Source organism: Alosa sapidissima, chromosome 21 (assembly GCF_018492685.1).
Source record: "Alosa sapidissima isolate fAloSap1 chromosome 21, fAloSap1.pri, whole genome shotgun sequence".
NCBI classification, from domain to species: domain Eukaryota; kingdom Metazoa; phylum Chordata; class Actinopteri; order Clupeiformes; family Clupeidae; genus Alosa; species Alosa sapidissima.
In genome coordinates, this window is record NC_055977.1 from 13,664,087 (window position 1) to 13,676,883 (window position 12,797).

The 12,797-nt window shown below is 43.9% G+C and overlaps 1 protein-coding gene across 5 annotated transcripts in view; it reads right to left on the bottom strand.

The window, feature by feature from the left end:
* LOC121695441 (MAP7 domain-containing protein 1-like) overlaps nucleotides 1–12,797 on the bottom strand; it is a 44,270-nt gene that overhangs the window by 12,636 nt on the left and 18,837 nt on the right. The window contains exons 2-7 of one of the 5 annotated variants that reach the window (XM_042076290.1): nucleotides 11,682–11,867; nucleotides 9,006–9,074; nucleotides 8,502–8,522; nucleotides 4,351–4,514; nucleotides 3,712–3,820; nucleotides 1,990–2,094 (exon numbers count right to left, since the gene is read on the bottom strand). In XM_042076290.1, coding sequence (XP_041932224.1) covers nucleotides 1,990–2,094; nucleotides 3,712–3,820; nucleotides 4,351–4,514; nucleotides 8,502–8,522; nucleotides 9,006–9,074; nucleotides 11,682–11,867 — 654 coding nt within the window. Of the gene's footprint in view, nucleotides 1–1,989; nucleotides 2,095–2,157; nucleotides 2,254–3,711; nucleotides 3,821–4,350; nucleotides 4,515–8,501; nucleotides 8,523–9,005; nucleotides 9,075–11,681; nucleotides 11,868–12,797 lie in introns of all 5 variants that reach the window. The other 4 variants (XM_042076291.1, XM_042076292.1, XM_042076293.1 and 1 more) reach the window with 4 other exon arrangements.

Consider the following 12,797-nt stretch of genomic DNA (forward strand, 5'->3'; position numbering starts at 1 on the left):
GAATCATACATACAGACACACGCATACACACGCACACACACACACACACACACATCAAACACACGCGCAAAATACACATACACACACCCACAATTGCATAAACATATAAACACACACATACACACACACACACACACACACACACACACACACACACACACCCCAAACACACGCGAAAAACACACGCACATTTGCATAAACACACACACACACACACACACATACACACACACACACACACACACACACACACCAAACACACAAAAGCAGAAGGATTACACCTCTGCCCACGCTCACCCAAACCAACTGCTGATACACACCTACACACAGAATGTCTGCGAACGATGATAAGCAGTTTGATTTGCACATATATATATACAGCATATGTGTAAAGCACAATGGAGATGGTATTTCAAGCCCACAGGAAAGAAAGCTCAATCCAAACCCATAAGGACCACAAAGCATTGTGGGTGAGTGAAGTACATCCAAGGTCGTAGATCAAGTGAGCACTTCTCTGGCTGGACATTTTTACAACGTGCTGCCCCCCCCAGCCCCCCCCCCACCACCACCCATCCCCTCCTTGTTGCTAAGCAACTGCAGGCTCCTTCAATGCGGCAGAACGATCACTGTACTGCTGCGGCCACAGAAGCTTTACTCTTAAGAAACCCAAATACCATCCACACTATACACCTGGATTACATACTCACACCATTCATTCTGACAGTGCCCTTGGTTGGCTATGGTGTCTATATCTTCCCCATAAAAGACAAAAGGACCTGTATACCAAATGACATACTGTATAGTCCATACAGTAAACGGAGTATCAATTTACACACAAACGCTCACTGTAAATGTGTTCATCTGCTTTAGTTATATTCACAAGTTCCCTGTATTAGTGTGCTTCCCCCTTATAAGTTGGATTTTTAGCATGGTTTGTTTGTTTGTCTGTCTGTCAACAGGATATCGAAAAACTACTGGGCTGACTTTCATAAGGAGTGTAGCATGGGCCAAGGAAGATAATAATTATAATTTGGAACAAATCCAAATCACAGACTGGATGTTTATTACTAATTATAGGCTCAATTTTTCATTTTTAATTGACATTGTGAGACAGATAGGACATTTTGCCCTTGAGAAGGTCTGCTCTCTTCTAGTTTATTAATCTCTCCCATTTGCCTAGTGTAACCTCATCTGTTTACGGTAGTTCAGACGTCTCAATCATATCTTGATTATCCTTGTGATTATGGTCTATTTAAGACCTAAGGCACAAACAGTAAAATGCTTATTAGCTAGAATTCGTCATGAAAAGAGATACAATCAAAAGAGATACAATCTAAAATAACTTTGGTGTTAGATAACACTTAACTGTTCATTAGAAAGACAACTGGGAAATGTAACCTTGGAAAAGTCATTGTGTCTTATCACATTAAAGATATCTGTCTCGTCATGGTCACCACAAAGTTTCCCAACACTTTCACCACAGCATATCACTGACAGAGAGGATAGGAGGAGTGGACATCCAAATCAACACACGTAGGGAGGAGAGTATCATAGCAACGTATAACACTGATGTCGCCATGGAGACAAGGAACTATCAACAAGGGCGTGGAGCGATACTGGTGTGAGGATTGGTCAAAATGCACTCTGAGGGGGAATTATGTAAACAAACAAAATAAAAACAACAACACAACAACCCCACGATGCACACAAGAACGGGCGTTGGTGAGGAGGAGGAGGAGGAGGAGGAGGAAAAGAGCAGGGATGTGTGAATGACCAACCACCAAGCACAGGCAAGCAGGCAGCACCACCAGAAACCACGATGACACCAAAAACAACCCCCCAACCAACCAAAATCAACTCAAAACCGACCAAAATAAACAAAACAAAACAAAAATCAGATCGGGTGAGGATTTGGAGGACGGTGGGTGGTGGTGGTGGGGGGTTGACAGGTCAGGGGTCACGGGGGACCCCGACACGGCTCGTCCTTACTTCTGTTGGGCGAGTTCCAGAGCGTGGCAGAGGACTTGGACAGCCTGTTGTTAATGACAGGCTCCAGCTGTCGCGGCAGGTTGACCGTGGAGGCCGAGCATCTGCCTGCGACAGAGAGAATGCAACACACAGCACACGTAACACACGCACACACACACACACACTCACTCAGGTCACAGGGAATGCCAGGAAGAGCCACATCAGGCCTCTTTCTCCTGCTCGTGTCGCCATCTTCCAAATAACCAGAACTCTCTGCCCCGAGACCTGGACATTGAAAGAGTTCCAGACATACAGGTTGTGTGTGCTGTAAAATAATGGACTCCTCAGGGGGGGAAATGGAGTCAGAGAAAATTCCAGATGCCACTCTAGAATGTTCTCTGGCTATCACATCAAAGTTTTAGCCAACATGTTCTAAAGTCGATAACTGGTGAAACTCTCCCTTTGATCTGGGCCTTTTAACAACTTATAACCTGATAAAAAGTTATCTAGAAAAAAATGAAAAGAAAGGCATTCAGACAGACAGACGGATATCTTAACACGGTCACAGATAGATACAGACATGTTAATGTAACAGTTATGGACAGACAACAAGACAAACTGAATGGAAAAGAGGTGAATAGACAAGAAAGTAAAATAACCACCAATCAATAAATCAACATTAAAAAATCAACTATCTAATCCCCATAGAAAGCTACTGTAACTTCAACAAGAAACATTCCATTTTATGGTCCTGAAAACGATGGACCACTCATCCCGATTCGCCTGTATGTGACTACAACCAGTCCACATACAAAGGGGAAAAAACGCATTAATAAATGAGAGGTTCTCGTAACCTGGGTGTGAGAGCAGAGTTCACGACCTTCTCAGCCCTCACAACACTGTGGGTTTCACAAGTGACCCCTTAAAGAGCTAGGCTCTCACAGGCCACTGTTACAGTAGCATTTCTAAGCCTCACACTGCCTGTCTAATGAGATAGGTCCTCTCCTCCACTGCCTGAAGGAAAGAAAGGATCAACAACAACAAAAAAACAACATGATGAAAACAACTGACATATAAACAACCATGACGACAAAGGTTGACACTCTGTGCTGGTGCAAAGTCACACGGTCATAGGGATGAAACATGAATCGAAAAACAAATACAAATCGAAATGAAATCAAATGTGACATAAAATAAACAAAAATGAAAACAAAATTGGTCAGTACAGATCACAGCAGTAGCTTACTGTAGAAATGGCAGCTCAAACTGGGGACTTAACCACGTTAGAGCAAATACCGCAAAGCAGAAACAATGACAACTTACAGGAAGTTGCTGTTGACTGAAACGTATAATCCATTCCTCAGAGTATCCATTCATTAGTGGATATGCTGATCATATATCTCATCAGACTCAGAGACACCATGAGTTCTGAAAATGTTTTGTTGTACTGTGTGATGTGGTGCTTCGCTGTGTGAAGTTGTGTAGAGTTCTGCAGAGTGTCTGTGTTTTGTGTCATATTGGGTGTTTTTCCCGTACATGGATTAAGTGAAGTAAGTCTTAGACTAAATACTTTTTTTCACAAAGGAGATCTCCACTGAAGTCCTACTAGACAAGGCTTAATCCACCTTAATTTCCAGCTTAATTTCCAACAGGAAACCGGCCAATAGTTTATTATGGCCAATAGTTTACTATGCTGTGTTGTGCTGTGCTGTGCTGGTGTACTGTTCTATCAGGGTCACTCACTTTCTCTGCGGGACGTCTGGTTGAGGCCGCCGGCCCAGGACCATCGCTGCTGTCGGATCTCGGCCCATGTCTTTTTGGTTGACCTCTTGATGGCAGCCTCATACCTCTCCTGAAGTCACAGCAGAAGGACCCATGTTGACGTTAATGTTTCTGAGTACATTAGTGTGGTCCTTAGTGAACACGACACATCACCATGTGTAGCATCAGTACAATTCTTAATCAGTACAAGAACACTATGTCTAGCTCGTTAAGAGGGGTGTCTAAAAACAAGAAAGAGAAATACTGTCCTAATATCTGGCTCTGGTCAACACTTTACGTCTTTTTGTACAGTTATTGCATTGTCACTGGCCATCGTCACTGCTGCTTTTATATTAACACTGTGATTACTGCTGGTCCTAATCTTATCTCTCTGCAGACTGGGGGGAGGGGGTGGTTAGGTTCTAGGCTCTATGAAGCAATCTGAGACGACTTCAAATGTTTTGCCGTTATATCAATACAACTGAATTGAATGACTGCTTGTCCTCCTCTTGCTCCTCTGCTGCGTATACATTTTTAGGAACATGGCCACATATTTTCTCCAGTTAGACCATGACCGCCCGCCTGCTTGCTCTTTTTACTTGCCCCCCCCCCCCCCCTTACCTTGTTCCTCTCGAGCTTCTCCTTCTGTCGCTCCTCCAGGAGGGCGCGTCTCTTCTCGGCCTTCAGCCGCTGCTCCTCCAGCCTCCTGCGCCGGTCCTCCAGCTGGCTCTCACGCAGCCGTCGCGCCTTCTCCTCCTTCTCCAGCCACTGGGCCTTCTTCGCAGCTGCAGAGGAGGAGAGAGGTCAAAGGTCAAACTAAGGTAAGGGTCAGGTGGGTGGGGTGGGTGGCGGGGGATGAATCTAAGTTGCATTTCACTTTCATCCCTCACTCACGTGATGCACACTATACAGAACTGCTCGCTTGAGCAAAAAAAAATGCATGTTGTATTTCAGTCTAGAGTTCACTGAAGTTGACTAACATTATCTTTGTACACATTGGGCCGTATCCTGGGTTGTATTCCAATTCCTGGGGCCTCATTACAGAAAAATATCCTAACTGTGCCATCCTAACTTAGGATTCCTAAATTAGGACATTTCTAAGTCAGGATGGTTCTGTAATGGCCAAATTCCTATCTTAAGTTAAGATAGAATTTTTTCCTAAATGCAGTTAGGAAACATGCTTCTGTAAACCAAAAATCCTAAATACCATCCTAAACTGAGATAAGACAGGATTTCAGAGTTAAGATGTTTCTGTAACAAGGCCCCTGATCCCTATTCTCACATTACATACAGTATATGCAACTCAACTCATCTCACACAAGGGCAACATTGTGCCCAGGGGTACTGGGTTTATTGAAGGTAAGTGACTTATGGAGTTGGTCTAGAGAGAATTCAAGAGATTTTTTTTACTGTACTTGTCAATAGGCTACTACTCCCTTCTACAAAATGGAGGCCGGCGTTCTCCTGCTAACTGGAGTGAAAGTCAGGGAGTGTGTGCCTTGGTTTTTCACTGTGGGAGGGAGACGCAATGGTGACTCATCTCTTTTGACTTTGTTGTGGATGTTCTCTTGATTCTTCCCCTGGGTTTGACAATGACATGAGCACGGCTAGTGGTCTGCTCTGCATACTCCTCCATTCCTCCAGTGGGTAACAGGGAGTGGAATCAGGGAGGAGGTGGAAAATACGGGACATGAGATTGATGACTTTTACACTCCCGCTCAGAGAGGGCCACTGTGTGTGTGTGTGTGTGTGTGTGTGTGTGTGTGTGTGTGTGTGTGTGTGTGTGTGTGTTTGTTTGTGTGTGTGTGTGTGTGTGTGTGTGTGTGTGTGTGTGTGTGTGTGTGTGTGTGTGTGTGTGTGTGTGTGCGCGCGCGCCTCTACGTGTGTGTCTTTGGGGGGAACCTAACGACTTTTGAGTCATTTAGTTACTTTAACATGCTTCCTGTCTGTCTATTCTGTGATTGTATCACATCAATCACAGGATTTCTTTTCCCCCACATACTGCTCTTTTGCACGTAAAAACTATTCCTTTACTTGCAGCTTGAGTGCAATATGAAATACTCTGATTACAGACCCAGGCCAACATAATAATAACATGATTTAGATAAGGCGATGGGCTAAAAACAAACAAACAAACAAACACATTAACATGGCTGGATGGCAGTGCTAGTGCTGGGAAGTGTTGCCCACAGCAGCATGTAATTAAGTTCCCGTGGAGTACTACAAGTGGTTCCATCTTCACGTTGGCGGTTCTAATAACCAATAAAATGGCAGTCTGGGTTCCTTATTTAAGAGCCGCTGCATGTGGCATGCCGGCTGTGTGCTGATCCCGGCACAGCAGGCCTCCCTTAAGGCTGCCACGGCACATACACACACACACACACACACACACTGGAATTTCCTGTTTTCCACACACACACAGACACACACAGACAAACACACACACACACACACACACACACACACACACACACACACACACACACACACACACACACTGACACACACACATTCACACACCAGCCCTCTATCTACAATACACTTGAGTACAGCACAAGATATGAGACGTAAGTGGAGCTAAACATGGTGAGGGTGGAGGGGGTTGGGGGTGGGTGGGGGGTGTGGTATCGGAAATGGTTCTGGCAACTCACAGATGTGTAAGAGGGCTATGGATCGTCTCAGAATGAATGAATGAATGAATGAATGAATGAATGAATGAATGAATGCCTCATGCATGAATGAATGACAGGACTGATAAGAATACACCCTTTTTCATGACTAATGTATTCATCCCCCTGTCTGTTACTAGCTTATTCAATACAGTGAATTTAATTAATGCATTAATGTTCAGGCCACCCATTTGTAGAGGTTACCAGGCAGTCAAATTCTGACGCACTTAACCCAATATTTTAGCCGCTTTTCTCCTTCACAGATTCCTCACAATTCTCATGAATAAGGATTTGGATTTGCCAGGACACATAAATTCCCCCCTTTTTATAGTAAGAATAAATGGAATTAGCCTACTTTATTTCCCCTCTCACATCTCTCTCCCACTCCAACATTAGCTTACAGTAATATGGGCAACACTAGTGCTTAACACTGTGATCGCATTAGGGGGGCTTCGCACAGTGACACTAATGCAATAGAGAAATAGGGCCGTGGTGGCTTTGGGCTTCAAAGGTTTAACACACCGGCATTACAAACATCCCCTTCACTCTGTCAATGGAGGCTTGGATTTCTTTTCTTTGTGAGCTCTGAATTTTTCACACACAGATTTTCCCGCATTGCACAGACACAACATAGGCTCTGGAGGGGTGTATTGTTAAAGTCTGTGTGTGGAGTTGAGGCCTCATTTCTCTCTCTCTCTCTTTCTCTCTCTCTCTCACACACACACATACACACACACACACAGACTCATACTCCCACCCACACACGCACACCCTGCATATATATCTATACAGACATGTATATGTTATACTGTATGCTCTCTCTCTTCCTCTCTCTCTCTCTCTCTCACACACACACACACATCTTGACAATGACAATGAGCTGACAATGAGCTGACTCTGCATCAAACAGGACAGAAGTCTCTGCTCTCCACCCTACTCCTGCTCCTCTGAGGTCTGCTCTCGTCAGCTGAAACCTCCCTACGACTGCCGATTGGGATTCACAGTGGAATATTCCGGCAGGCATGCAGGGTAATAGCTGTGACTGGGAGGAAAGTAATTACAGCCGTCTCTGCGAGAGGCCACGTCTGACTGCCGTTTAATGGCTTCATCTTTTTAGTGTAACTGCACACAGCACACTGCAGGAGATGAGATAATGAAGGAGGCAGACATTTTACACATGTTACATGTTACATGTTACATGTTAAAGCCATGTCCGAGATGTGAGAGAGAAAGACTGAATTCTTTACAGCAATAATTCAGAATCATGCTATTTTCCATAAATTACAATGGATGTTACAAAACAGCTCTAATTTGAACTTTCACAGTAATTTGTTTAAAGACTTGGTTTGACACACAAGGCAAGAGTTAATGAGCTGTGAAAGGGAAACAGAAAACACTACAATATCGGACAAATGGAGCTTTATAGTCGACTGAATACTCAATCAGTGATGCTAGAAACATAATTGTGTCAGAAGCACGGAGAAATAGAGGCACCGAATAATCACCAGACTACCAGACTTCAAAAAACATCTGCCCACAGAGAGGCCCATTATCCTCTACTACGAACACACAGGCACCTCTCCACGTTTGATGGACCACTTACTTACTTACTTAGCCTGTTACAGCTAGCCATATCATCAACCCAGTGAGGAGATAAGGGGGGAAGTGATCCGATGAATAAAAAGTCTTTTCTGAGAGTGAAACAAAGTGAGAGTGGCAGTTTGGTTGTATTAGGTTATGGATCCCTTTGGAGTCAAGATTCATTACCTACATGACAGCTGACAGTTACTGTATCTGTTAACTGTTATAGAATATATGCCATCTAAAGGATATGGATTATAGTTAATGCTGGAAGATTAACTCATCTTTTAATGTACAGAACTACCGTTAGATTAAATGTGGTGCTTTTGTTTGCAATATGAGTCTCATATTTCTGTTATCTGAGCTGATCTACCATGCACTGTTACGCGTTCAGCTCAGTTGCCATGGGAACCAGTGTTCCAAACAGACATGGGTGGGATCAATTGGGCCGAGATGAGCTGTGTGATGATGCAGCGACTGGTATGGGGGGGATTATCATTACGACGAGTTACAGGGACTTACCTTGCTCCAGCGTACGCTCTTCTGCAGCGTTAAGAAGAAGGCACACAAGGCACACAAACGTCAGTCATCCCAGAAAGGACAACACACCCTCAGACATGTCAGTGTCATAAACAATACATCGGTCAGGCTGCCAGGCATGCAGGAGCAGTGAGAGATTTGGGTTGGTGGTGAATATCGAAACAGCATGAGGGGATATCAGTAGAATCAGCAGACTGCTAGATTACCGGTATGTTTATTTTGGTTACTCTGGTCAAAACAATCTATGTTTGTCCCAGATGTGAGGGGCTGAAATATCACTGCAACAGAGTTGCTTCAGCTAAGTGATCCTTCGGGAATTAAGGAATTTCCTCCGTCCATGGTGGTATGTGTCTCACAGAAGTAGGATACAATTTAGATCTCAGTCTAAGTAGAAATATATTCTACCCTTATGAGCCATACATATATTGACTTTTAGTACTCTAGTAGTTCATCTCTGGACGTGTTCATGTGTGTTTTGTTTCTTACCGATGTACTTTGCTCTTTCTTCTCTCCGCTGCTTTGCCTGTTTCTGTTTCTGCTCTGAGTTCATCCCATCTGAAAGACACAAACACAGGAGAGGATTTCTGTTTATTTTCACATTTACAATTATTTATTTAGCAGACACTTCTGTACAAAGCCACATAGACATAATACATGTACCGGTAATATCAATACACAAAACAGGTAACTTAACAAACAGTAAGAACAACAATATGAATGCTTGTTTCTAATGTAAAGAATATGCTGGTTGAAAAAAGTGAAGATGATTCTTCAGCTGAAATTTCAAGACAGAAATGTGTTGTGTCCCATAGAAGCCCTTTAAGGGTGACCTTTTTTTTTTCTTTCTACTTTTGCCTTTGTTTTTGCTTACTAATTATTCTTTATTTTTAAATGATTTTACCTTGTGTTTTTTGTTTTCTTTTTATTATGATCTTTACCTTTTAACTATTCTTTAACTATTTTGCCCTTCTATGCTTTTATTTGTTATTATTGTTTGGTTTTGTTTATGTAAAGCACATTGAATGACCTCTGTGTATGAAATGTGCTATATAAATAAACTTGACTTGACTTGACTTCACTGCCAAACAGGGGTGTCCCAGGTTATGACACTCTGCTGAGTACTCTGGGGCTAATCGAATCCTTCCCAACGAAACACTCCATCTCGTGCGTTTCAGAAGGAAGAGCCTATCGATTCAATTCAAATCAATGTCAGGACACTGCACATCTCTCTCGTGCACTCTGAAACTGCTTTGTAATGAAAAGATTTTTTTCTCGCCTCCCTTTAAATTCAAGGACGGGCTTTCACCCTTTGCATGGTTAAGTAGTTGATTATCACCGTTGTCAGCGGTGAAAAAAGCGAATCATTTCTGTCAGTCTTCTCTCTTCGGCCCTGAAGACTCGGCGGTCCCACCTTGTCACCCTCTCGGGCGTGCGAGGAGACGCAGTGCTGTGGTGGCCTCGTCTGTGGAGGAGGCGGCGAGGGCCCCGTGGAGCACGGCTCCATTATGAATGTGTCTTCGTCATGCAATATGCATGCAATGCTCTTTCTCTCTCTCTCTCCCCCCCGAGAAGAACGCTGGTGCAGCCTCACTGCGACGACGGAGCCGTCTCCATGGTAACGGGTCTCTCACTCCACCCCCTCTCGCTTCCTCCCTCTCTACTAGCATCACTGAACTCATAAGGCCTCAAGATGGCCCAACTGGTGAAGCATACGCCCCCCCCCACACACACACATACACACACACACACACACACACACGCACACAAACCACATTCACGCAAACACATGCACACAACACACATACCTATACACATATAGACAGTCACACATGCACATACAGACATATGCAAACAAAGACACACACACTCACACACACAGACATACGCACATACAGACACATACACGCACACAGACTTTTCCACACACATACAGACACACACACACACAGACATACACACATAAACACACATATGCAGACCCCATTCCTTCAGTCTATCTGCAGTTCCAGCCCTTAAATCAAGACTGAACTAGCTGAATGTCCCCCCTCTCCTACATCCCGCAACCCAAACCCATCCCAGCAAATGACGGCTTGGCTCTGTGCCAATGCCATCTGCCTGGGAAGGGGGAGGTGAGTTGGGGGGCGGGGGAGTGGTGGAGGGTATATTTCACTGACTGGGCTTTCTGTGGACGTCCACATGTTCTTTTCGCATGTGACTAGTGTGGGAAAGTAAACTAAACCAGTACCAGTTTATACTGAACTAGTACCAGTTTATACTAAACCAGTACCTGTGTATAGCTTCTCTCAATTAACAGCATTTGCATTTTTTGGGCATTAGGGTAAAATCTTTATTTTGACTCAAGATTAATATCGATGAGGATATTTATACCTCGTGTCACTCCTTTCTAATAGCCTGATAGTGTCTGATTCAGTATGGTCTGATCTCTTAATTTCATATAATCTGGGGATTTTCTGCCCCAGTAGACTAGCTGCAATCTCACAGGTGTACTGCGTGGACAGACGCAGTACGCTGCCCAAATGCCTGACCCAATTTCCAGCCGTTTAGTCTGTGCAGGCTTTTCAGAGCTCATGAATGCACAATCCGTGAATAAAGATGTGCAGAGAAAAGACGAAGTCGAAAATAAGGACTATAATAGCCTGCTATCATAATCTATCACAGATGGATTATTAAATAGGGGTTGGTTATGAAAAATAGACTAATGCTGTAATTCAACTGTAATAAGGGAAAACTTGTTATTGTCATATAACTTATACATACCCATAACTAACAGTCTTGTTACTTAATAACCAACTCCTACACAGCTTATTTGGGAGTCCAACATTGGATATGCCTTTCAGTGAAACCATAGTAACCATAGCATTATATGAGCACTGCTGACTTGATTCTCTGTACACTCTTTTTGTACAATGGAATGTTTTTGTATTTCCCCTTTTACTGCACCAAGACTCCTCAAGGTCACAGCATTTACCCACAGAGTCAAAATCCTTTATTAATGTCATCCTGTCCAGAGGATATTCACAGAAAGTTCCCCTGGGTGTTCCATTGGGCAGTTACACAAGACATTCGCAGTATGTTCCACAGGACATTGACGGAATATTCCATAGGACTGTTCTACATGACAGTTCCAGGAGACATTCGTACCTTTCTTGGGCTGGGGGCTGCTGCTGTTGCCTGGTGTGGAGGGCCGCCCGTCTGATTTGCTGGTGGGGACTGTTTTTGAGGGGGGGTCCGTCACCAGGGACGAGTCTGTGATGGTGGTGTCATCTGCTTTGAGCGGGCTGCTTGCGTCCAAGCCATTAGCGCTGCTGTCGGGGGTGGGGGGCAGACCTGAAAGGACAGAGGACATTTTAGCATTTTAGTTATTTAATTTCCTTTTTTTCAGTATAAAATTCTTCTCTTTAAGCGGGAGTTTGTATGTCAATGTCAAACTGTGGAGGCTGTGGAGGCTGAGGAGTCTGAGGAGACTCATTACTGCTGCAGAAATTCTTCTCTTTAAGCGGGAGTTTGTATGTCAATGTCACAGGACTTCACAGGACAATGTATCACGACAACCAGCATCCGCCCATCTACCTCTACTTCTGTCCGATTCAGGCATTTGGGAACCCTTAGCTACTTCTTAATCTTAATCTCTTGACTACTGCAGGTTGAGGTACAATGTGCTATCCACCTCTACCTCTATCTATCTATACACAGCGACAGTGACTCTGCTGACAAAAGTGTTTCTGTTATTGTAAGTCATGTAGTACCCTCTATTTCCCCACCATCACCATCAGTGGAATTCTTTATTGATTTGAATTCAACTTTTACAGTGCCAGTTAGTGGCATACAGGAGGTCTCCTTATTTACTACAGCTGGAGCCTGGAGGCTGTGGAGGCTGTGGAGGCTGTGGAGGCTGAGGAGACTCATTACTGATGCAGTCCTCAGGCTCCATTAGAGGCCCATTAACATCTCATTCACACCCAAGCCTCATCCATCACATCAGCCATCAGTCAGCAGAACACATCAAAGCAAATATACGCCAAAGGATATATACGCCATCTCTCTCTGGAGTCTGGAATCACCCATCTTTCTCTTTCTCTCTCTCTCTCTCTCTCTCTCTCTCTCTCTGTCTCCCTACCTCATGCTCTTTCTATAATCTCTATAATCATGCACACAAACATACATTCTATTTCACACACACACACACACACACACACACACACACACACACACACACACACACTCATTCACCCTCAAGTTAACTCATTCACACGCACT